The following is a 25359-nucleotide window of genomic DNA, read 5'->3' as shown; positions in this document are numbered from 1 at the left end:
AATTTGAAGAGTAAGGGTTGAGAATCTTTGAAAATTCAGTATCAATTCCTGAAAATGAAAAGATTTTTTTTCTCAGTGAAAATATCTAGAAATTTTATTCGTCTGAATTTGCACTATTGGCCATCACTTCCATGAAGAACGCGAAATGGAAAAATCCAGTGTCACGAGGTTACGTATGCATGGAAAATGGCCCCCCAGCGTGTAACACTCACATTTACAGTAGTCAATTATTTTATTTGCTCTGTTTGCTCATAGTCATACGTGAAATTGCAATATGTACGCGTAAAACGAGAGTTTGCAATTTCGCTGAAAGGCGAGGGTGTACTCGATTGTACGGGTGGCAAAAAATATCACTCTATGTCCTGGTGGAATATTTTTCACTCGATTCTCAAAAAAAAAAAATCATGCTGGTTGTTTCAAACTCGAGATAAATAGAGCACATAGACATGTTCTGAAACATGATACAATGTTATAAAAATACCTTCGAAATTTCCAGTGAAACACTTGAAATTTCGCAAATCAATCAATTTTATTGCAAATTAATGTGTTTTTTTGAAAAATTTAATTGACGAGATGGAATATAACCTTCGATTTTCATATTGAGATTGGAATTTCTAGCTGTTTTAAAAATATGGATCATCGTTTACCATAAAAATTTAAAATTGATTGAGTTTCCATAATCGCTGAAAACTTTTATGAATCATTTCCGCTTCAATTGAATAAAAACCCATATCATTGAGGATTCAGATACAACCATTACTGATAATTCATAAAATCTTCAACAATAGCCTCGAGAGGATTTTCCTCTGCATTGTGAGATTTTTTAATTGTTAGTAACAATTGCAACTGAATTCCAATACCGTGGGGTTTAATGAATTAATTGATCGTTCATAAAAATTGAATAAACTCCCAAATTTTCATTCCGAGTAATTACCGATGTTGAAAAACTTGGATTTTAAATCTCATTTTAAAAATTGGGCATTGATAATCAATAATAATTAAATAATGCTTAATTATTCAATTATTAATTACTTGCCGTAATTTTTGGTGTGTAAATTACGATTTAATTTGATATTAAAAAAAAAAATAAAAGTAAAAAGTCAAGTTCATGTGACTTATCACTTGCATAATGATTTCGGAGGACAGAAAATCCCTTAGACCATTTATCCTCAGAGAGATAAATTCCAATGATGAATGGGTTTTTTTTTTTTCTTGAATTATAGCGTTTTACCCTCGAATGATTTTCTTGTGAAATTGAAAAATCATTGAATACCCGAGAATTTTCCGTATTCACCATTCATTCGTTCCATCTTCAACCCATCACCATTATCCATTGCCGTTAAAGTCACATCGAAGAGAGCCAGTACGGAAAATAGGAGTTTGATTGGGACAGAGGGAATTTCAATCGTAGTTCAGACCTCGATCCGAACAGTCACACGGTCCTTCTTTTTACCTCAGTCCTATATACATTTGGTACATACATATACCCCTCTCCCCCTTTTTTCTATTCCACTCTTGGCGCATTTCTGACGTCTCTCTCTCCCTTTCCTTTCACCCCCAATGGCCCTTTTCTATCCATTTCCGTTTCTCCTCGTAAATAACATTCGTACACACCATTCGACGCTGCAAAATTCTCTCAATTCGCTACTTTTTTTTATTCCTTTTCTTCTTTCTTTTTATATACGGGGATTCCACGGGTGAAATGAAGATAGAGGGGGTGGTCGTCCTTTACAGCCAATCGAGTGCATCCCTATGTACATAGACTCTCATATTCCATTGGTATCAGCATGTCGATGTATCGATACACATCAACAATCGTTTTACCAGGCGGCTCTAGCCATTAGCAAAGTGCCTTTGTTCCCATAATTTTAATTATCGGGGAGTTTTAATGATTAACTGTACCTCGGGGAAATTTTTTGTCACAGATGTTACAAAGCGCCGGATTTTTTGAAGTTGAAAGATTTTTTAAATTATTTTTGGAATGGGAATTGTCGGAATTTCTCAATATTTCAGTCACGGTGTTGTCTGAATTTCAAATTATCAGCTTTTGAATCGAATTTCAATTGACCCTCTCCAATAAAATTGAATCTTGAGTTTTCATGTTGAATAATAATTTATTTATCAATAAAACTTGAATTTTCAGAGTCTTCATTATAACTGCATGTCAAAAATATTTATTTTACATATTTTTTCCAAGCCGGACAATCTCGAATAAATTCAATAAATCATCGATTTAATTTATCAAAGAAAATTTTCTTAGCATGAGACTTCAGTGATTATAAAAAATGTTTAAAATGTCGGAGACGGTGTAGAAAAAAAAGGGAAAAATAGTGCGCTCATTGAGATTGAAAATCAGGGGATTGCGATGGTCCCGGAGAAAGGGAAATTGACGGGCAATTAAACCCGAGCATTGACAGACATTTGTCACCTACATGCATACACGTGTGACATAACAACATGGGGCTAAGAGAACGTTATAGTGTACCCTGTGTACATTTATCGTTTCCGGAAGTAGCGTAGAGTGACGTTCACCAACAACCCCTGGCTCTACATCCGCGGGCGATCCCCTCCCTAACCCCCTACACCCCCTATTCCCCCTTTTCAGTATGGGGAATGTATTCTGTATGTACTGAAGTGCTTAGCCGAGGTACTCTCAGTACCACACGAGACGCCAATGACTTTCCTCTAAATGTATGTGCGTATTCCACACGGGGTGTGTATGGGGTGTGTTCGGGGGGTGCATATGGGGTGTATGGGGTGCCTTTGGTAAAATGAAAGGCAAAATACTTCATCCACTCTTATATTATACCCGTGCCTTTGCCTTTTCCATTCTCCTCTTCATCTCGCCTCCGTGCTCTTTTCATTCAATTCACTTTCTTTGACCTTTCAACCTCTTTTTTTTTTTATTTTCATTTGGACTTTTCCTGCTCTTTGAATTTCCCGGGGTTTTCTTCAATTTTTTTTTTAACCACCCTGTTTACGCAAAACCGAATAAAATAGGAATTATTGGCGATTGTACTGCGCTCGTGTTCGCTATTCACTCGAGAAATAAAACATTCCGTTTGGATGAATAGTATTCATCATCATTAGCGTCCTATAGAGAAAAATATATATATATATTTTTTTTTTTGAATTCATGCTCTCCTGGAATTTTATTATTCATATACAACATGGGATTTGCGCTTTGTTCTTCTGGTCTACTCTGTGTAAATATTGATGTGCATAAACAATGGGTTACGGACGTGAGTTTAATAGGGAGGATTATTTGTTGGTTGTTGAATTTGAATTAATTCTGTTGATATCTCTGTCTTCGTCGGTGGAGGAAGACCAGAGGAATTTATTAATTATATTAGAGAAAAAATGTGGGATGAAAAGTTTAATCTTGGAAAATTTATTCGCCAATACTCCGGCAATTTTCTTGTTCTTGAGTTTGATAATTTTTTATTATTTTGTCTGGTAGTTGTTTTATAAACATCAAGGGGAAATGGAAAAATGAATGAATTGAATTTTTTTAACCCGAAAAATTCGTCTCTTTGGGGATTTTTTAACGAACCTATCGGGGAATATCTGATAAATTAGAGACTTCGGTGGAATTGGACACAAAAATTTTTTACCGCGTACAATTGTATTGAATTGGTGTATTCGCGTGTGTGATGGGCATTTATGGGCAATGAAAACATGAGGTTTAAAGGGAAAATACTGTTTTTACGTGGGAGCATGTCATCCTCGGAATAGCTGGTAAATTGATGCATAAAAATCGTTAACTGATTATCGTCTGCAAATACTAATTTTTATCCTCAAAGAGGCATGACGCTGTGCAGTAATTCCCCAACAGTTACACGAGCGAATGGATTCCACTCCATTTGCCTTCAATTCTCCATGGCACGTTGCGTGTTCAACGGGGAGAAAGAAAGTCTTTCACCCTCTTATTTTACTTAATGTTCAACTATCCTTGCAACCCACTGAAAAATTATGCAAGTAAATATTCCTGGGATTTCGGTGGAAGCCACTGCCAGGAAACATTTTTTATCCCCAAATTGCGCTTGGAATTTCATGTTAAAAAAACTTGTTTATTTATTTTTTTTTTTCAATTATTGACCTCACTTTTTTTTATTCCATTCTCCATTTCATATTATTTTACGCGAATCATGATAAATCCATTTTTTTTATATTAAAAAAAAAATGAATAATCGAAATATTTTTTGGAATTTTTGAAAAAAATTCTGGGAATTTTTTTCGATTTTTTTGTGGGAGAAAAAAACGTGAAAACTGAAAAATCGAAATGAAAAAAAATGGACTTTTCAAAAATCAGAAAAACTTGCCATTTTCTTCCCTGGAAAATTGTCGACAAATTTTTCTAGCGATGAAAATAATTTTTTGAAATTATTTCAAAAATTGAAAACAAAATTTCAGGAATAAAATTTAACTCGGGAATTGTTAAGACGCGTGAATAATATTTGGATGACAAAAATTTCTCTTAGTGCCTGAGTGAGAATGAAAGTTTTTTTATCTTTCTTTCAGGACGAGTTTGAATAATGCATGCGTAGTTAACATAAATTGTAAAGCGAGTTTCGGTGTACACCGGGAAAACATCGGCATCGGTTTCAAGGGTGCGCTCGTGCCTAAAAAAATTCCCGACACTAGCTTATTTATTCTACCGAAACGGGGCAGAACGGATCGGGGTGTGCCCGTCGAGAAAAAAAAAAAAGAGCTGAGAGAAAAAAGTGCCTTTGACAAAGATTACGTGCTCCACACAAGAAAATATTTTCTCCTCCACTTTAAAAATGGTGAAATCTCCTGATTAATCATTTCGCTCTCGCTGAGAGAAAAAGTTTCAACAGAATGAGATTCTCCTGTCCCCCGAGAATTTTTAAATCTTCTCAAGTCCAGAAATTATGTCATCCCCATAAATTCCCCCCCTTTCGATTATATCTGGAATTATTATTTTTCCGGATTGCCGTCAATTTCATTTTTTTTTGGTGGGTAAAACAGAAGAAAAATCATTCAGACATTTTTTGTTGGAATAATTATTTTTTCAAGTGCAAGAATTACCGTGGAAATTTTTTTCCTTTCCCAATTATGAAGGATTTGATGACGATTGTGTTGGTACAATTTTTCGGTATTTATCCGTTAGAAAAAAAAAAATATGCAACAAAGTTTCGAAGTCTTTGATGCAGTGAAAATTTGGCGGATTAGTAATTAATGTTTTTCATAGTTTGAAACCCGGAATTGGCGTATTAAACTGTGGTTATTGGATTTCCCCTAGTTTCACGCGTCATTTGAGACCAATTCGAACTCAAAACTCCCCTGGCGGCAATAATTATCAACAATTTTGCAACACCGTGCACGAGATCGGCCATTTTGTCGACCGCGTTGGAGTACATGTCAGGTTCAACCGAAAAATAATTTTTCAATCCATAAATGACTGAAACTTTGGACTTGATCGGGGATTGGAGGAAATATCTCGAAAGTAGATAAGATAGCGAAGTAGAGGAAAATAGATAATAATGTTTGTCCAGTGGTTCGTTAAAAGGAGAGAACGCAGAAGGAAAAATTTTAATGGTGAGACAATGAGTTTAGGAAGAAGGCCAAATGTTAGATGGGTTTGGCTGATACTTTTGCCTCGGTTGTTTCCTCTCACCTAAAACTCGGAAGTGACGTAACGAAGTTACCGGGCGTTACGGAAGTGAATCGGTATTTCATTCGAGTTGCCGGGGTATGACCTGTAGTGCAAGCTCTGTCGCCCTCAAAGTATATCACATTTTCTGGTGTTCTCGCCAGGATACCCCTTCTTCGTGTCTGCAGTGTCCTCTCCGGGTTACCACTGACTCCTGGGTAACGCCGAGGAACAGTTTTCTAATGCAGTTAACGTACTTTCTCACTTATTTAGGCGACTGGAAATGCCCTCTAGTCCTTAAATTTTTAGGACTTACCACTTATTTCCGGAGGCAAAGTACTACACACTAAATTAACTTAAATTCACCTGACGCTTTGTAATCATACGCCCAACAAAAATCCATTTATCGTTATTTTGTTGTATTATTGGAAATATATTTTAAAGTCATTTCGAAATATTGGCGAGTGGCGGGTAAATATGGATGTATTTTTATTTCAATTTGTGGGGAATTATAAATGCATTGTTGGTAATCATTTTATTTTATTTAATCGGATTAAAAAAGTCCGTGAATCTTAGCCAATAATATTCTATAGTCTACAGCAATAATTGTTTAAACATAAAAAAATCTTGAAAGTCAGGAATGAAATAATTTTTATGAGAACATAAATTTTTGGATTTGGGGAAAACATGATTTTTTCAATTAAAAAATAAAAACAATAACGATGATAAAAAACGATTTGTTTTTCATCTCATAAATTCGCGCCGGCTCCAGAAAAAAACCCTCAATTTTTCATCCCCAAAACGTCTCCCCGGTGTCTCCCCTTTCTTCAAAAAAAAAATCGCCCCGAATTTTTCTCGATCCACCTAAAACACCTCCCCGCGAAACTCTCCCCAATTTAATTCCCCGACTGGATTAAATCCAGCAGCGAATGAGATTCCTCCCAGGCAATTCCTCCCAAGATTCACACCGAAAACTCCAGAATTCCCAGATAACGCACATTCACAACATCTTACGTATGCAGCTTATCAGAATGTACGTAATGATAATCCAGCGTAATCACGTAAAAAAAAATGGGTGGCAGGGTGGTTGAGAGTTGGGGATGAGAAGGAAGGGTATGGAGCTGGTGAGTCTGATATGGAGGAGAGGATTCCCCGAATACCGGGACTGACTCCATAAATACCCCAGAAGGAGGCGTCCGTCGATACCGTGGAGTCGGATTAGACTGATGATTTTTTTTTCTTCCTTTTTTTTTTAATCTTTCTCGCCGATTCATCGGCAACTGGGAAAGTGAGGCCATTTCCCCTGGGATCAATAGTCGAACAACACGAGACCATGGACAAGGGAGATGAGAGGAGAGAGAGAGAGAAAGAGAGAGGGAGTGAGAGAGGGAGAGGAAGAGGGAGAGAGAGAGGACTGGAGGTTGGTTTGGGAAACGTCGGGAATGTGGTTCGCCATGCAGGACGTTACCTCCCCCCATTCCACCCCCTCAACCCTCTGTCACCCCCTTTACACCATCCCCTCACTCTCTCTCTCTCTCTCTCGTTTTTACTCCTCGATTCCCCTCATTGCTCTGGCACTTGCTCACTCACTCAGGTTTTTTCTCTTTCTCTCGTGAAAAGCACCGCGTGATAACGTGTACACTGGGATCTGCCAATATCGGCTCGACTTTACGGGCCAACCAATCAATTTCCAATTATCGTGGAAGGAGGGCAAAATACATTCGTAATCGACCAGCTGCCGGTTCAACACGCACAGCCTCTATAACTGTATATTTTATACTCATGGTTTTTTTCATTTGTTCATTCATGTTGAAATAAATAAAAATAACATTGAATAAAGAGAACACTCGTGGGGTTGGTGGGTGGGGGAGAAAAGAAAAATATTTGTTTGCTATTGGATTTTTCCTGCCTTTTGAGGAGGAATTTTTCAACGAATATCAAAGGATTTGGATCATTTTTTTATTTTTATTTTTATTTTTATTTTTTCATGCGATTCGATATTGTGTTTCTCGCGTTTAACGAGCCGTTTATCTCCATCGTGTCGGGAAACAATACATGCTCGAGATTGCTTATCGAGGGGGAGGAGGGGAAAGAGCAGTGGACAGTGACAATATGGGGTAATCAATATTTACAACGGCATTTCTTTCAGTTACCGGGGAGAATTGCATGGGGGTGGAAGTGGAGGTGCGTTTAAATCGAATTTAGAGGGTATTTTTACCTGATTTTTCAGGGTTAACGGGGATTTTGTGTTTATGTGTTGTTTCAGGGGTTTAAGAAGGGGTTGTGGGGCTTAGGGAAGCGGATAATTGCGAAAAGTCACAGGTAGAGATGATTCAGGGGTTGGGGATTGCCACGTGGCACTCAGCTGACTGAGGGTAAATAATTGCACTTGAAATTTCAAGGGAAAAGTTTGGAATTTTACAAACAGCGGTTCAGTCACCGGAATTTTCACGCGGTAAAATTGCGCGAGTGTTCTGTCATGAACGATTGCCGAGTGAACTTGTCACTTTTTTTTTATTCTCACGTAATTTACCCTGAAACCCGAATTCTCCTAGTTTTTTTTTTTATAAATCCGATTAAATGTCACTCATCAGAATTTCTTTCATGTTTTTTATAATATGAAAAAAAAATCGACTCGTGTAATTTTGGTTCATCGACTACCGATTTTTACGGTAGAAAAATGAAAGAAAAAATATTTTTATCGTTGATTAAATTCCCGATAGAAACTCTTTTTACATTGAATGATTATAAAATTCAAAAATATTCGATATCTAGCTGGTGATTTTTTATTAAAATTGAATGACGGATGAAGTTTTAAATAAAAATTCACCCGACATCGGATTTAATTGATACATATTTTTACGGAGAGATAGTGCATTTAAATCAGTACAACGAATATAGATTTTATCGGGAATTAATAAATATTTGAGAGACCCCGTGGAACAAGGGTGGATAAAAATTGGAACTCGTGAAGTTCGGAATAATTCTCGATTGAATTGGCACTGGTTTCAAAGAAAAAAGGAATTGAAATGGATCTCTCTCTGAGAAAGTGAGAATCAAGTGGTCCAACTCAATAAATGAGTGGCCTTGAATCACCCCACAGCCTCTTATCTCAAAACTCACTTATCTTACCCATTAAAAAAATCAATACTGAATTCCAATATTAATATATAACATTAATTACAATAAAAACATATTGGAGAAGTGCTGAAAAAAATTGGACAGCCGGTTAAACCGTTTCATTTGGGAAAACCCGTTTTTAACTCATTCCCGCTTTTTTTCCCAAAAAAATTCCGAAGACCGTTTAAAATTTAATTAAAATTCTAATAATCGGATTCTTACAATCGATTCTCTCCCATTCATCTCATTTTATCCTCCGACTGCGCGGGTCTGCCCCATAAAAATATTACTAAAAACAATTTCCTCCATAAATTCTTTGAAATCTCCGAAAACCTGAAAACCAAAAAAAAACAAGAAAATATATTTCACCGATAAAATAATAAATTCATATAAATAATAAATAAATAAATAATTAAACCTGAGTCCGTAGCTTTGATTGGATCTTCGATTTTCAGTGTAAAATCTGAGAACGTGTGGATCCCCTTTCTCCCCTTTGTTAACGATTTCGTTATCACAGTGGAGTAATAAACAAATAGGAAAATAAATGCAAGTGGTGGAGAGTGCGGTGCAGCTAGTGTTATCCCCGTATGATCTATGTACAAGTTGACAATGAACAGTTACGTATCCATGTATTCACGGATGCATTCATAGAATATACGCAATGTATTTGGGGTTATACAGGTAGAAGGCGTACTGGCGAGCAACGACAATGATCATCCGGTTGAGTTTATCGACTTGAGGGGGGGAGGGTAATATCTGGCTAGTACATGACCAGAGTAAACAATAAGCCCCTGCATCCACGCTCTCTACGCACTCCGCATACACGTTCTAACCAACATTTCTGTGTTTCTTGTGTCCATTAGCATACAACCATAACCACTAAGGTCTAATTTCATCGCGCCTGCGTTCCAGAATTATCTCGTGGGTATACCTCATGTCTATGTCAAATGTTTAATCAACGTTACCATCAAGTTTCACTCTTACAATCACTATTACCGATCAGCCAGAATCACGTATTCTCCATTTATTCGTGGTTGAGGAAATAGAGTTAACAGCTTTTTTTATTAATACCGATTTATCACTGATTTTACCGATCTACATTATTTTCGTTGTGCATAAGGTCGAGAGGTATTGCATTGGTATGTCGCATGTCTGTGCCAAATGTTTAATCAACTCAAATCACATTTACCGATTTTTTTTTTACCGATCAATTCAAATGGGTCATCCTGACACAGCTGTCCAATTTTTTCCAAAAATTCTCCAAAATTTCGGTGGAATCGGCATGCACGTGTCCGTAAATTCCAACATGAACCGGTAATTTACCCAAGAATTCAGCAGCGAAGGGGAAAATCGTCAAATCGATTTTCAGTGTTGGCAAGTGTTCAATGGATACCCCAGAATCGAGACCTAAAATCAAAATATTTCTCAAAACGAATAGACACCCCCAATGTATCTTCCTTCAAACCAGAAAAATTTTCAAGAAGCTGTGCATCCACCCCGATCATCCCCAATGCCTCCCCCAAGAAGTTGGTGGCATTAACCAATATGAAAGTCCCCACAAAGACCAATAAAAACCAGAAAAATGGCAAAAATCGTCTCCACACAATGACATTTACATATAAACTAAATCCATGAATTTTGTCTGTTCGCAGATCGGCGATCCAATCGTCAGTCCCAAATCCCCACCATGTGGCAAACATCCGCAGCATAACAAGGTGGAGATCGAAGCCAAGAAGACGACGAGTCTGAAGAAAATCCTCGGATTCCCTCATTTCCCGACTACACCCCCAACCCCTTGCGCGTCTCCTGGAGCTACCCGAGCGTTGGTCACCAATTCTCCCACTTTTTCCTCCCACCCCCCATCAAAGTTTCGATTTCACAAGTCTCATCCCCCATTTCCTCCACTCCCCCTCTCCCCTTTCCCCTCCCCCTATTTTATTTTTCCCAGCCCAATTTAAAAAAATCACCACCGTTCAACCACCCCTATTTTAACATATCATTTGAACATCCCCTATTTTATCCCTCCCCTCAATTCCCGTTGATCACTATTTCAACCTCCCCTCCAACCCCCAGAAATTTGTGCGCAGTTGACCATTGCGCATAAATCTAAAAGCACCCCTTGAGCCCTCTGGTGTATCATCTTGACAACCATTGGAGGGAGTTAAAGTGGAGAAAAAGGGGAGGATAAAAAAAGAGGGACGAAGAGTCGTCGTTTGTCCTCGCGTGTGTTAACGTCCACCTCGCCCTGTTTCACCTGTCGCGTTTCACCGGTTTCGGCCCGCCGTGGCCCATCCGGCGTGTCATTAACGGCTGCTATTTATCAACAATCCCATGATTAACGTGTAGACAGTCTGTAAAAAGTGTGAGTGTTTGTGGTGCATCAGTGATTAAAATAATACAGGATTTGAGATAAGGAGGAGATAACAAGTGGCCAGTATGCAGAAGTACCGGACGGATGTTGCCATGAGCGACCTCTCACCCCTCGCGACCTTTCAACACCTCAAGTGAGACGTGATACTTTCAGTTTGCCAATAATTGTTTGTTATCGTTGGGTGTTAATCGAATGATTTCGTTGTGCTGCAATTTTTGAGAACAACCGACCTCATTATTTATTTGTGCATTGCCCATTTAAAACAGTCCCTTTAACGCCTTATTGGGATTAATTGGTTGGTGATTGTTGAGATTAATGTGATTACATCGTGAATTTTTTTTTGGAGTTATGTGCACCAGGATGAAGTCCAACGTCATGCAGCTCTTCTTCTCCTGCTGGGCTATCACAACTTTTAGCTTTGCAATTGCCGCGTGGCAGGAGAATGTCAGGCCGAAGATGTATGTCCAGCTTGGTAAGTCCGATATTCTCCCCTTTTATTTATTTATTTATTTATTGTTCTCGGAGAAGAAAATCAATGGAAAATCCCTGGAGATATTAAAAACATCTTCCAATACAGTTCCCCCGTCTCCATCAATTTACCGCTCGTTACCCTCCCGTGTTGATACAATTTATAAATAATTGAAAAGTAATGGATAAAAAAAGGTGGAATTTGTCCCCTTCATACCAGACTACCAGTGATTTTTCCTGGGGAGGAGCCTGATGTAAGCAAAATCCAATACCAGCTGTTGTTCCTTTAACAACGCTCACCAGTTCCGATTGCTTTTTTTCTCCGACAACTCCAGAGGGATTGGATAGCTTCCTAATAGAAAATCCGATATTGAAAAATGAAATAATTCAGAGGTCAGGATTGAGTTTTGAGGACAGAAACAATAATCCTCACGATTGCACTAGCTAGAGTTGAAAGAATCAACATTTGTGGGCTCTCAAGATGTTTCAGAGTTGACGTGGACAATTTGCTGGTGATTTAAGATTAAAGTAGAACCTCGTTATACCGCAGGATAAACGAGTCTTTCTTGACATGATGGCTTAAACATCACCCGGAATAGCTTAATTGAAGACGCAATCTGCTGGCTCTTTCTTCTTCTTTTTCCGTCCCCGGCAACTGAAAGTTTAAATGAGCAACATAAATGGCACTCTCGGTTCTGCTAATGATCTCAATTCAATACTCCTTGATATATATTTTTCACATTATCAGCACTAACCCAGTTGGTGGAGAATTTTATTTACGGTTCATATAAAATCGATGAGTTGATTTCCCACTTTGCTCTCCTATCGTTGGAGAAAATACTGATGGGAAATGTGATTGATTCGATAGTCGGGCATTGTTATTTGAGAGATGCTTTTTTTTTCGCCCAGGGGAAAAATAAAAACCGCCTGCTTGGCATTTTTATATATATATACCCCAGAATGACGCTCACCACAGCTGTCTTTTTGTGCGTTGTCCCGTGAAAGTGTACTCGAAACAGATCGAGTGCCACTCTTTTATCGTTCCCTGAGTGGCAGAATTTATATCTATGTACGTATAAATGGGCGGTAACCTCTTTCAATCATTGTTTGTGAAAAAAAAATTCCACCGATTTAATTAACAGAGAAAAGGCGTGTGTGCAAAGTTAAAAGTAAAAAAATGAGAGAAATATATAGATTGGGTGAATCAGAGATGGAGCAGTGGAGAATGAAATTTATCGTTTCGCCGAGACATTCGTCTCGTTTTCAGATGAGTTACTTTCGTGTATGAGATTCAATAATAATTGACAGATTGCAATAATTCCGCGTGAATTTGTGTCAATGAAAAATTGAATTGATTTAATAATTAGAGAATAAAATAAAATAGAAAATAGTGAAAAGAGAAAATACAAGTGAGTGATCGAGGGGTAGCGATGGTAGTGGACCGAATGAAATTCCAACGGAATATTTGCTCCATGGATGAACGTAATGTCAACTTATCCTCATTTTCATCGTTCAATCAATGGGACAACCTCTCATCCTGGCAAAGTGATTCTAAACACGTATGCCCGTACCTCCCCCTTGGCCTTCGGTAAATTGTTCGTATCGAAATTGGCTTATCACTGGAAAAGGAAAATTTTATGAATTATTCAAGACAGGGGGTTGCACTGTACTCACTGTGGTACGAGGACCACTTATTTTGGGATACTTGGTGAGGCCTGCCTTTATCCCTGCAAGGTCGCTCAACAATAGAATCAACCGGGTGAAAACAACTGGTCGCACTTTTATCATTGGTTGTACAGATTTTATCTTCATTATTTTACTGTGAGTCATTCTCCCTCTGCAACCAAATCATTCACTAGGTGGAGAGACAATTTGCAATTAGGGGATTCGTTCAACCATTGTTTGACAATCCAATGGTGGAAATTAGTTTGGGTTTCGGTAATGGTTACCACTGGAGACTCTATTTTGTGGGCTTTCATTTCATTTAAGATTACAATGTTCATTAGGTGTTCTGTTTAATTATGGTTTATTGGAGATTTCTTTGTTGGTTATTGTTGAGGCTTGGAGGGTGGCTTGAATTTTCGGGATTATGGGCATTCGATATTTTAGGGTTGGAGTGTTATCTGTAGCTTGGGAATTCACGAAAATATTGACCTCAATTTTCAGAGTTTTTACTTATTTTTGTTGTCGTGTGGACGACGAAATTAGAATTTCGTTGAATATTCAAAGAAATTACCGCACTTTTCTGGTAAAAATGGAGAGAAAATTTATGCAAATTTGGGGTTGTAAAAAATTTCGAGTCAATTCACCAGCAGTTGAATTCACCGGGAAAATATGTGAGTGGAAAATATGAAATTGTGAAATGCGATATGCAAAATCTATTTTCATCCCATTCCATAATCTACAATGAATTAATTGAATATTAAATGAACGTTTTATTTTATATACGCACTTTCCAAATTCAAAAGAGAAATCGTCGCGTTATTGTTATTAAATTTTCTCTACACATTGTTCGTAACTCCCAATCAGCTGCCATAATATATTTAATATCATGATTTTCACATGGTATCACATTGAAGGAAAATATTAGAGCCCGTATTGAAAATTCTCCCAAAATCGAAAAATTAAATCTTTCAAAAAAAATAAATAAAATTCCATCGTGACTGAAACAAAAAATATTCAGCTGTCCCAAAAAATGTTCTCACAAAATATTCTCCACATAAAATTTCGATTAATCCTCCAGCTTCAGAAAGGCGTATGTACCCTGAACCACTGACTTCATTACCAGAAATCAGATTCATCGAATTAATCATCACTTTTTCCATATTAGAGTCACTAAGTCATGCAATCACGAGTCGTCCATGATCAAACAACCCCTGGACCCTTTTTTCATTAATGAGAAAGAAAAAAAAAATGGGAGGGTTGAATAAATGGAACCCCATGTGTGGGAAAAGCTGTAATCATGCAGTGGAGTTCCATCAAAGAGGTCAAAGAGGGTCAAGCTGATGACAGCCCTCGTCCCCGATATTTTTCAATAGAAAAAAAAATATTTCCATTGCCAAATTGAAGAAGCACCATTACCACGTGGTAGACAAGTCAATATGGGAAAAAAGCAATGGCGGAATAGGCGCTTGCGCGTGAGTTAGCTTGCGCTGTCATTCCTTTTACTTTCAGGTTATCGCACTTCACTGAGGGTTAACAATGAACGTGTCTTCCCCATTTTCCTCCCTCCTTCTTGATGCTTCTTTACTTTTTTATTCTCTTTTTCTTATCCACCTCTTGGGTTTCAGTTTGCGTCTTGCTCGTTCTTAGACGATCCTAGTGAAAAGTTTGAGTCGGTCCAATCCATGTCTAATCGAGCGTGTGCCAGCCAAGTCGATCGATACAAATCCTTCCATGTCTCTTTTTTATCCATCCTATTCCAATTTTATTCTCTTCCTCATTTTCACTTGCTGAAAAAATTACATTTCACCAAGATTCCCTCCTACACCAAAATATTCACTTGTCCTCTAAAAAAGTCATCGGAAAACTAAATTCGTTACTGCCTCTTTCGAAAATTCATTTACATTTTTCAAATATATATTAATTATAAAAAAGAGAAAGCCCATATTTTTGCGGTAGATCGAAATTTTTTACTGACAATGAATATTCTACGGATTTTTCAATTACATTCTGGATTTAAAATGACGGAATTCATTGAAGATTCAGTAGAAATTTCGCTTGTTGGAAATTTGAAACACTGTTAAAAAGTTTGGGTTGAATTTTCTGGAAAAGACCTTTCATTCAATTCAGGTGAAAAAAGTTTATGGAATTTCAAGTTCCCGGGAAAAATTCAAATAAGATCTCGACGGTTATCAGTACAAAGCCGAAAATTCCATAATTCAGGTGAATCCCCAAGGGTAAATAATTATTCGCTAGGAAATTCCCTGGAATTCATAAAAAATCTTCTAAATATAGAAATTTCCCATTTACTCGATGTCCAGAATTTTTTCATATAAAAAAATTTTTCCAGTCCATCGGCCAGTAGCAGATTGCGTCATCAGACGAAATTATAAATAAATAAATAAACTAGAATGAGATTTGAATTATCTCAACATTGCATGAGCATTTTTTAAGTAATTGCCGGGACATTTCGTTCACCGCAGGGAGCAATTGCGAGGAATTGCGATGGGTTTTAGAACTTTTCTGAAAATGAATACATTTTCAATTAGATGGCTGGATAAATCTAGCGAGATGTGACATTTGAGACCCCGAGAATGACGTGACACGTGACAGGACTATTTCAAGAATAATTCTAGAATTATTATTAGAACTGAAGAAGTGGTAATTTGTTTTTTGAGTACGGTTACATTTTGAGACTGGATATCGATATCTTGAGTCGAAATGAGGGGAAATGAAGGGATCTCGTGCAGAATAAAGCTGCAGACATGAGGAATTGTTGTCTGGTCGACACGTCATCAAAATACGGAGAAAGAAACGAGCGGTGGAAACGAGAAAGCTAGATCAAAGCTGAGTTATCTCTCGGATTGTCCCATTGTCTGCAATGAAAGCATTCGTCCGCTCTTGCGATATATCGTTGGTAAAAATGAGGGGGAAATAACATGAGCGTATAAACTTTATAAATTAAAAACGGCGGAACTCTTGAAATGAACATTGGCTTGATTGTGGGAATTCTTTCTTCGAATTTTATCTGACTCCGCTGTTGCAGCGGCTCTTTGTCGTCATTTTTGTATGAAGATATCGTCTCCGAGGCACCGGGTTTCCTTTCAAATTGAAAATTTATTCTCCGGGGGGTGCCAACTGGCGCAGCTTGAGGGGACTCTAACCGCTATTTTTTTGTTGCACTATTATTTCTCAGTGAAATTCATTTTCCGAATCAGTACATCATTGGGAGATAAGATAACCCGAATTTTCCACATTTCCTATTTCAAAAACTTTTTAGCCAAAGGGATTTTTCTAGGCCCGGGTAAAAAAAATGTAATCGGAATATCTTTTCCAAATTTTCAAAATATTTCTGGAAAACTTTTCAGGATTTTTTTTTATGAAACAAAAAAATCGGGAAACAAAGAATTTTATTTTTGGGAAAGGCTTGAAAATTTTTTTTTAATTTGAATAGGAAAATTTTTTTTATAATTTCGATGGCGTATTTTTTGAAAATATTGAAAAATGAAAAAAGGAAGAAAACAACGGTATAATTAAAAGAAAAAATTATATTCGTAAAAATTTCTAGAAAATTATTTTTTAAAATTTGCGAAACAAATTTTTGAAAAATTTCCCAAAACCTTTCCCGAAAATACTATTATTTCGTTTCCCGATTTTGTTTGTTTCAAGAAAAAAAATTCCGAGAAGTTTTCCAGAAATTTTTTGAAAATTTCGAAAAAACATTCCTATTACAATTTTTTTTCCCGGAATATTCTAGCAAAATTGTTGAATAAAAAGATTTGTTGGAAAATTCCTGACGAATGTTTTTTTTTCGATGTCATGGTAATTTTCGAGACGTGAGCTTTTTTCCAGAATTAATAATCCACTTCTTAGAGGAAAATGTTTTCTCTCAGTCTGAGGATTCTACTTGAATTTCCCGTTAGTTTGTCGTTGGTGAAAATTTCAAATTTTTTCACTTGAAATTTCAAGTGTAATTTTCTAAGAGTGAGAGCTCAATGTATTTGCACTTGTACCAGTTGGGAAAATTGGCTAGGACATTGAACGCCTCTCGTTGGGGTGAGAAGTACGAGAAATGTACAGCAGCCAGAGGAGGAAAAATAATTTCACCAGGTGAATTCCCGAGTCGTGGGGTCGTGTCATGCATTACAAACATTGAACTACGGGAGACTTAAAAAAAATTGCCGCCTTCCAGGGAAAATTACACTGAATCCGAAAAAAATCTATGAATACCCTCAAGTTTCCATGGAAATTCGCGGAATTTATTCTGATTTTCCAGCGAACCGACGATGAAAACTCTGCACTTTTCATCAATAGGAAAATTGACTTTTGAATTTACCCTAATTACATTTCGTTTCGTTTATCCAATTAATTATTCATGGCTTCATTGAGTAGCGATAAAGCAAAGAATAAATCGGTTTAATTGACGGCAAGGTTTACCGGAATATCTTCAAATCGATGAGAGATAGCGAATTTTTTGCTTAAATCTCTTTTGCAACTCCCACTCCACCCTACAAAACAGGTCATGACAAAAATTTCATTATCTCTTTTAGATTCAGAGATATTTCTGGAAGACGCCGGCTTGTCATCCTCTCCCTCGTCGCCACTGAATTCAACAGAAATTTACAATTTCCACAGAGATTCCCTGAAATTCCCTAAACCTTCACTGAAATCGCGATAGTCTCAGCTGTCACTGTCAAAATTTGAAAAGTCCAATAAATAAATTCAAAAAAATATATTCCAAAAATTTCCCCAAAAATGTGAAAATCAAAAAAATGGAATTCATTACAATCGCGCAATTGCTTTCATGCGGAAATTTAAAAAACCGAAAATTGTTAACAAAATAAATTTTCGAAGGGCGAACGAAAAGCTTAAAATGGAAAATGTGAAGTTCTCAATTAAAAAAAAATATTCACATGACAAGCCGTCATTTTTCTGGAGGAAAAAAAAACCCGCCGGCATTAACAAAAATCCGTGGGAGTAGGAGAGAGATATGTCAATGCCAAAAAGCGGGAAATTCATTAAAAAAGCCTTTCACCACCGAATTAAACACAGGGTAATCGCAGTCACGTCGAAATAAAAAAAAACAGAAAAATTATCGAACGCAAAGAATAGAATTAAAAAATCTCCATTTCAAAATATCAACAAATGAAAATTTTGATCGATACTCAAAATAAATATCTCATTAATTATTCCACCCTCAATATTGATATATCGAATTATCAATTAATATACATTTCACGAAAACATGAAAATCCACATAATGTATACATAACAATATTAATAATAATATACCCCAATTAAATTATCGTTGCTACCACTAATATAAATTCTCGATGAATAAAATCTAAAATTTATTGGGTATGAATAAATAACAATGAATATTTATTTATCAGTATATTTGAAAAAAAAATATAGATACATATTTTTTGGAGTAGAGTGTTTTGCATGGATGGGTGAAATTGGTACATGGTGAATAAGTGTAAAAATGTAAAGTCCGAAATATGAGGAGGGTTGGCGGGTGTTGGCGAGCCGGGGGTGTTGGCATTGCTCCCTCTTTTGGTGGTGGTCCTGAGTTGGTGGGGAATAGCGATCAATACCGAACGAGGAGTATCCAACACGCGGCGGCGTGGTGCGCCAAGAGAGCACAAAGTTATGCACGCGGTATTTTGGGGGTCACCCATCGGCGTTGGATACACCGATGTAGAGGTTGAAAGCAGCGGTCGCAGGGGTACAGACTCCAGCTTAAGTGACGCTGGGTAATACAAGACGAGGGGGTGAAAGATTATGGGGATGAGGAGACGTCTGTGTACACCGCATCCTCCCCTCATCCACTGCATTCCCCATATCTTCACTTCCCTCTTCGCTTTATCATTCACTGCATTTTCCTCCTTATCATCTCTCACTATTTTTTACTATTATTCACTATTTTTATGACCAAGTCCCACCCTCCAATTTTTTTGAAAATTTTTTGAAAAGCGAAAATGATTTCTCTGTTTTGCATTTTGCATTTTCCATTTTGCTATTTGCAGGTACTGAAATTTTTTTTTTGAAAAATTAATGATCATTAGATCATTCGCGATCTACGAATTATTGAATTTAAAATCCTGACTATCGGGGTAAAAAAAAAATTGTAATCGGAATATTTTTTCCAAATTTTCAAAAAATTCCTGGAAAACTTTTTATTTTTATTATTATTTTTGAGAATATTGAAAAATAAAAAAAGTAAGGAAAAAATTATAATCGTAAAAATTTCCGAAACAAAATTTTCCAGAAATTTTTTGAAAATTAAAAAAAAATATTCCGATTACAATTTTTTTAACCCGGGTAATTAAGAATAATTTGGAAGAATAAAGAAATTCTTTTTCCACTGGAAAATTGTGAGAATTTCTGCATTCGTCGATAATGCCTCTGGTGTATTATATTTCCCCCATTGTCGTTATTCCATCCCTCTGTCTTTTCCCTGATGCCATTGGATTGGATTTAGTGATACGGCTGTTGTAAGACAGAAAGACAGAAATACAGTTAGGGCTCTCTTTTCCGGCAATCGATATGACCTGATCAGGGACTGGGAAAGATGAATTCGTGGGATTTACTGCACGTGCCGGTCTATGTATTGAAATCAATAAGTGGTACGATGAGGGATTTTGGTGCTTCTACTTTGGTATCACAGAGATAGGCTAGCTGGTATTGGAAAATGAATCGTGAACCGATTACATTTCATTATTTTTAATGCCAGATTCATTCCACCACTGATCGATGTCGCCACATCCAGTGATTCATTGCTCCCGATAAAATATTCCATTTAATTCCCCAGCAATGATAACAGCCTCACCGGACTTCTTCCTCATTACAAATTTATTAAGAATTAATACATATTCATTCAGCTTTTCACTCGAGCTTCTATCATCCGAAGAGTAGATCCCAAACTTTTGCCCCATCTTTCCCCTCTTTTTCTTCTTATTTTTTCTTCAGCTTCGAGGCGCTTCATCTCAGAAAACTCGAGTTGGCGAGGAATTATACAAATGTGCAGCTGTTCCCTTCACACTTTCATCTCGTTAATTATTTAAGAAGATTCTGTCGCTTAAATTCACTCGCATAACAATGCAAAATACATTTCAACTGATCTCTGACACTTGGTGAACACCCCCGGGGATGATTCGTTCTACTACTCATTGATCCCCTAATCCCACAGAGAAGAACGCACTGGAGTTGTCACCCCCTCTGGAGTGACCCCGACAAGGGTCTCTTCACCCCAAATCCATTTGCCATCACATCGAGAATTGCACTCTATACCTCGTGCAGACCAACTCTTCTCCAAAAGGTCAATTTAACATTCCGTCATGCTCACTACTACTCCAGAGTATCCATCAACTCAATCGGATTTAGCTCTGCATCTCCATTGTTTCCATCAGTAATTATGAATTCAGAATAAAGTACTCCTCCATGTCGACGTTTATTCTCCATTTATTTTCACAGATTTGCCAATCGATTCCAGTCGAGTGATTCGAATTTTCCTCATGTCAAGAATAAAAAATTATTTGTTTAAAAAAAAAATCCAAACCAGAAATTCAAATGAATTTGGATGAAGCCGCGATCTTTAATCAAGTTTAGATTTCAATCAGATCCAGTTAATTTACTCAGGGATTTTTTAACGAATGGAAAGATATTTTTCCTGAGACGATAATACCCTTGGCATTCTCTGCTGTTGCAGTCCATTTAATTGAGACCCCCTGAAATTATTCAGGAAAACCAACTACCGAGAAGCCCACCACTCAAAGAGGCTATTTAGTGGACAAATGATAATGGAGATCTGTCAGCTGGACAAATGTGAGCTAATGTACGTGAGTTCACTTCACCCTCATCGGAGTTCCCAATATCTTCAGGGAATTTCCCCCGAGTTCCACTGCCTCAATAGCTATCATAGGCTTTGCCAAAAAGTTGCCGAGAGTTGTGGCTCAATTAACCCGAAAAATTCACCATTCCGAACGAGTCTCGCCATTTCCAACTCTGAACCCCATCGTGATCACGATTATTTAATTACATCCCAGAATCATCGAGCCCTAGCTAATACCCCACCTTGTGAAACCCGTGACGTGATAAGAAGGGATCTGACCCAATACATCACACATTCTCCGTCTCTGCTAATCATGTTTGCCGATCTGAACTCAATCAGAAGCCCGTCCTCATTTTCCACAGCCCCAAGACTCAAGGAAATCATCTCCATCCCAGTTTCGTCAAATACCCGAGACTTCAATTACCTATTTTAATCGCACCAGTATTGCAATTGAATTCCTTCCAAAATCAATTAATTTTTATTGTCCATTTAACCAAACATAAACAGACCTGTCAAGTGATCCTCAAAAAATTGAAAAACCCAAATAATTCAACAAAAAAAAATCCCTAATAATAATTTCTATTGAGTGTAATTTCATTTCAATTGAGTCAATACTGAGGCGAAAGAAAAAAAAAGATATGACACGTGTTGCCCCTTGAGCACTCATCACAGTCAATTAGTCCCTGATATCACTGATGAAAATGGGAATAAATACCTTTCACCTGCCGGATTATGACGTAAATGGGCGTAATTAAAGTTTGTTGAGTACAAGGCCAAATCCTAAATGACTTCGAGGATCAAGTGAAATAGTTGGTAAAGGGAGAGATGCATAATGGCAATGTCAGGGTAGTGGCAGAGATGGTAATCGAGGAAGATGGTTAAGAAGTGGTTGTACAGCTCGGTAAAGCACAGAAAACATGTCAGAGGGCCCATGCCGCGGTGTGTTATTGATCGAGTGCTCCTCGTGCGCGCTATACACCTATTTTCCACCATCCTCCCCTATCCCCTGTACTCAGTTTCGAATACCAACTCCCTCTTGGAATTCTACCACCGACGCGCCACACACCACTCAGAAATGGCCCTTAAGGCTCCACTCTCTCACCCCTATCCCTCTATTCATCCCTTCTCCATCTGCTCACATATTTGGCTCTACCCCTTCCCTATCCTCCCTCCCTCCCCCTCTCTACCCGGGAATTGTTCCAATCCAATTTACGAATTGGGAATGACCGGTGTCAACGGAATTCCTTTCGTTTTCCAGGTTACTACCCTAGTTCATCCCCTAGTCTCGTTCCGCTAGCTCGTCATCGAATTTTTCCAGAATTGCACACGTTATGATATGATTCATCTTGATTAACTCCGCAAGTCATTACGCTATCAATTTTCTCATGGGTGAATGGAAGAGCGAATTGGGGGTTTATGGGGGTTGAAATTTTCCGGGAATTTTCCAGGAATTTTCTAGCTGAAATCGGAAAATTGGGGATTCAGAATTCAGAGGGAAAGTCCTCGGTTTTTTTTTTTCATGACATTTGGAATTTGCAATTCATTCTTGTGAAATTTTGGGGAATCTACCTTGAAATTCTCTGGTAGAGAATTTTTCCGGGAATTTCGATATTTTCTCCGAATCGAGTGGAGACAGCGAAATTTTGGAAAAAACTTTTTTTGCAGCTCTCAACGAGCTCCACAAAAAACGTCTCTTTAAAAATTTTCCTATTTCCCTCAGTTCCGGTGATATTACCGAGAACTCACTGAATCGCTGAACCAACTGATCTCTCACCGCCTCCACTCCCTGAAGAAGATAAATAAATTTTCGTAATCCTTGCTATTTCGAAGAAACAACCTTAATTGCAGAATGATTGATGTATGGTGTGTTACTAGATTAGAGTGAAGGGTAGTGAATTAGGGATGAATAGTGATGGGTTGCAGGAGGTAGTCTTTCAATTTTGTAATCAATCTCTGGAAGGACTGGGTATTCTCCATTGGGGGATTCTTCATCGGGGAACTCATTGGTGATGTCATTGTTTGGGGTAGAAATGAGAGTCTGCCATTGGTCGTCCTCATTTTGGAGTTTGGAGTGATCCATTCTTAGGGACAATGCTCCAATCTTATGGCCTCATTTTGAGCTGTCGTTTGGAGAAGTCAGCATTGTACTCCATCCTCTGTTTAATGTGAAAATTGCTTGTTGCTGAGTGCAATCTCTTTTCTTCGTTAGCATCCATCGTACCAGTCATTAGAATATTCTCATCAATCCAATCATTCCTATCGATCCTATCTATAAAAGGTGACGGACCAAAATTCAATTATTGAGAGTAAAATTTCGGATAGCTTTATTAATAAAAATATTAAAATAATTTCTCATTGGGAAATTGACTGTAATCAACAGTGAAGATAAAAAAACAATCGGGTTAAACAATTAAATGTTAAATGTAATTGGTGGGGACAATTTCATGTGCACAAGTGTCACTGGATATCTTGCATAATGCGTACCATCTAATTGCCTCGTCATCCATCCCTTCGGCGAAACAGGCAGACATCAAGATGTATAATTGAGATTAAGCCAAGAAGGGATCGTTCCACTGTCCAACCGACACAGCTGTCTGTCTGAATTATCATTAGGTATAACCTGGAGGGCATCGCACTGGACATTAAATCATCGATTCCATATTGATTTTCACTAAGCTGATGGATTAAATTCAGGGATTGGAAATTATTTCGGGAAATCAATTGATTCTTCATCGAGGAAGTAATTTCCTGTAATCCCTTCCAATGGAATATTTATTGTTGAATGGACTCGGCTAAAAAAAATTGTAATCGGAATTTTTTTTTTTTTTTTTTCAAATTTTCATTAATTTTTGGAAACTTTTTCAGAAAATTTTTCTTTTGAAACAAAAATCGGGGGATAAAACAATTGTATTTTTGGGGAATGTTTTGAGAAATTTTTTGTGGAATCTTCTAGAAATTTTTGAGAAAATATTTTTTTTTTTAATTACCCGGGTGAAAAAAATTGTAATCAGAATTTTTTTTCAAATTTTTAAAAAATTTCTGGAAAACTTTTCAGAAAATGTTTCTTTTGAAAATAAAATCGGGAAACAAAACAATTGTATTTTCGGGAAAGGTTTTGAAGAATTTTTCAAAAATTTTTTTTCCAGAAATTTTTGAAAAATTCGGAAAAAATATTCCGATTACAATTTTTTTTACCCGCGTCTATTCACCGCAGATCTCCCATTTTTTGAATTCCATCCGACGAATCGATTAATCAAATCTATAACAAAATGTTTAGTATTTCGAGGTGATTTTTATTGAATTGAATAAATTCGTTTGAAATCTGGAAATTCTTCCATACGGGAGATGGGTACAAATGAAGGAAAAATGGTTAAAAGTTATAAGTTTTTATGATTGGGATGTATGTGAAAGGCTGAAGAACTTAAAAGTGAGAAATTTCCTCTGCAAGTGTACACAATATCCACGTTCTATTTGTCATGAAAACTCCTGGGACCTTGCTTTTCTCATCTAGTTGGCTTTTTTCAAACTTCAAACTGTCCATTTCGGTTGGCATCACATCTACTTTATCCTCTCTCCTCCGTACACTTTATCCCACTTTTTTTTCCCTTTTGTCATCATTCTTCCTCGTCAATTCACCTCTTCTTTTTCCCCGTTGTCCATCAATCTTACGGCATTTCGCACTAGACTATTTTCAAAAAAATCAAGAATGACTGAATGCGTTTTATCCATCGATCAATGAAACGGCTTTATTTTGTCCATTGGAGTCAATCGAAAGTTGGTGATTGGTGATTAGGATTTCAAGTCGACTTGGAGATCGGGGATCTATCGATTGGTTGTATTGAACTATCTGCTGGGACTGTCATGCTGTACACCAGACAGTGTTATACCTAAAACTTTAGGACCATTTCGAATTCAACTTCGTACAAACTACCAATACGCCACTAACTTTATCCCAGTCGAGGAGAAAATACATTGGTTCGACGTCAGAAAGTCCCATTTACTTGGAAAACTATTGCCTCAAAATTCTAGCAATCAAGATATTGTCAAATCAACTTGTCATCCAACATTTCCAACAAGATTATTTTTTCAAACATAAAAAAATTCTTCAGAAAATATTAAAATTCTCCCAGAAACCCCAAAAAATTAATTATTGGAATAATAAATATATGAAGGAACCAGCCAGATTATTCCCCAATTTATTTAAACTTAAAATAATTTTTATTAAAATTATTTCATGGGAAAAACCCCAAGAGAAAAATCTTAATTGGCAATTTTTTAAATGGTTTT

The 25359-nt window shown here is 37.1% G+C and overlaps 1 protein-coding gene across 3 annotated transcripts in view; it reads left to right on the top strand.

Moving 5' to 3' along the window:
• Nucleotides 1-25359, top strand: part of Sema1a (semaphorin 1a) — a 41704-nt gene that overhangs the window by 2218 nt on the left and 14127 nt on the right. For all 3 annotated transcript variants that reach the window (XR_892633.1, XM_011312717.1, XM_011312718.1), the window contains exon 2: nt 10390-11580. Coding sequence is in view for 2 of the 3 variants with exons in the window: in XM_011312717.1 (XP_011311019.1) it covers nt 11457-11580 (124 nt within the window). In the remaining variant the exon portion in view is untranslated. The remainder of the gene's footprint in view (nt 1-10389; nt 11581-25359) is intronic.

The sequence above is a fragment of the Fopius arisanus genome, unplaced genomic scaffold (genome assembly GCF_000806365.1).
Source record: "Fopius arisanus strain USDA-PBARC FA_bdor unplaced genomic scaffold, ASM80636v1 scaffold00106, whole genome shotgun sequence".
Lineage (NCBI taxonomy): Eukaryota > Metazoa > Arthropoda > Insecta > Hymenoptera > Braconidae > Fopius > Fopius arisanus.
Note: the sequence above shows the minus strand (reverse complement) of the source record. Positions and strands in the feature narration are given on the sequence as shown.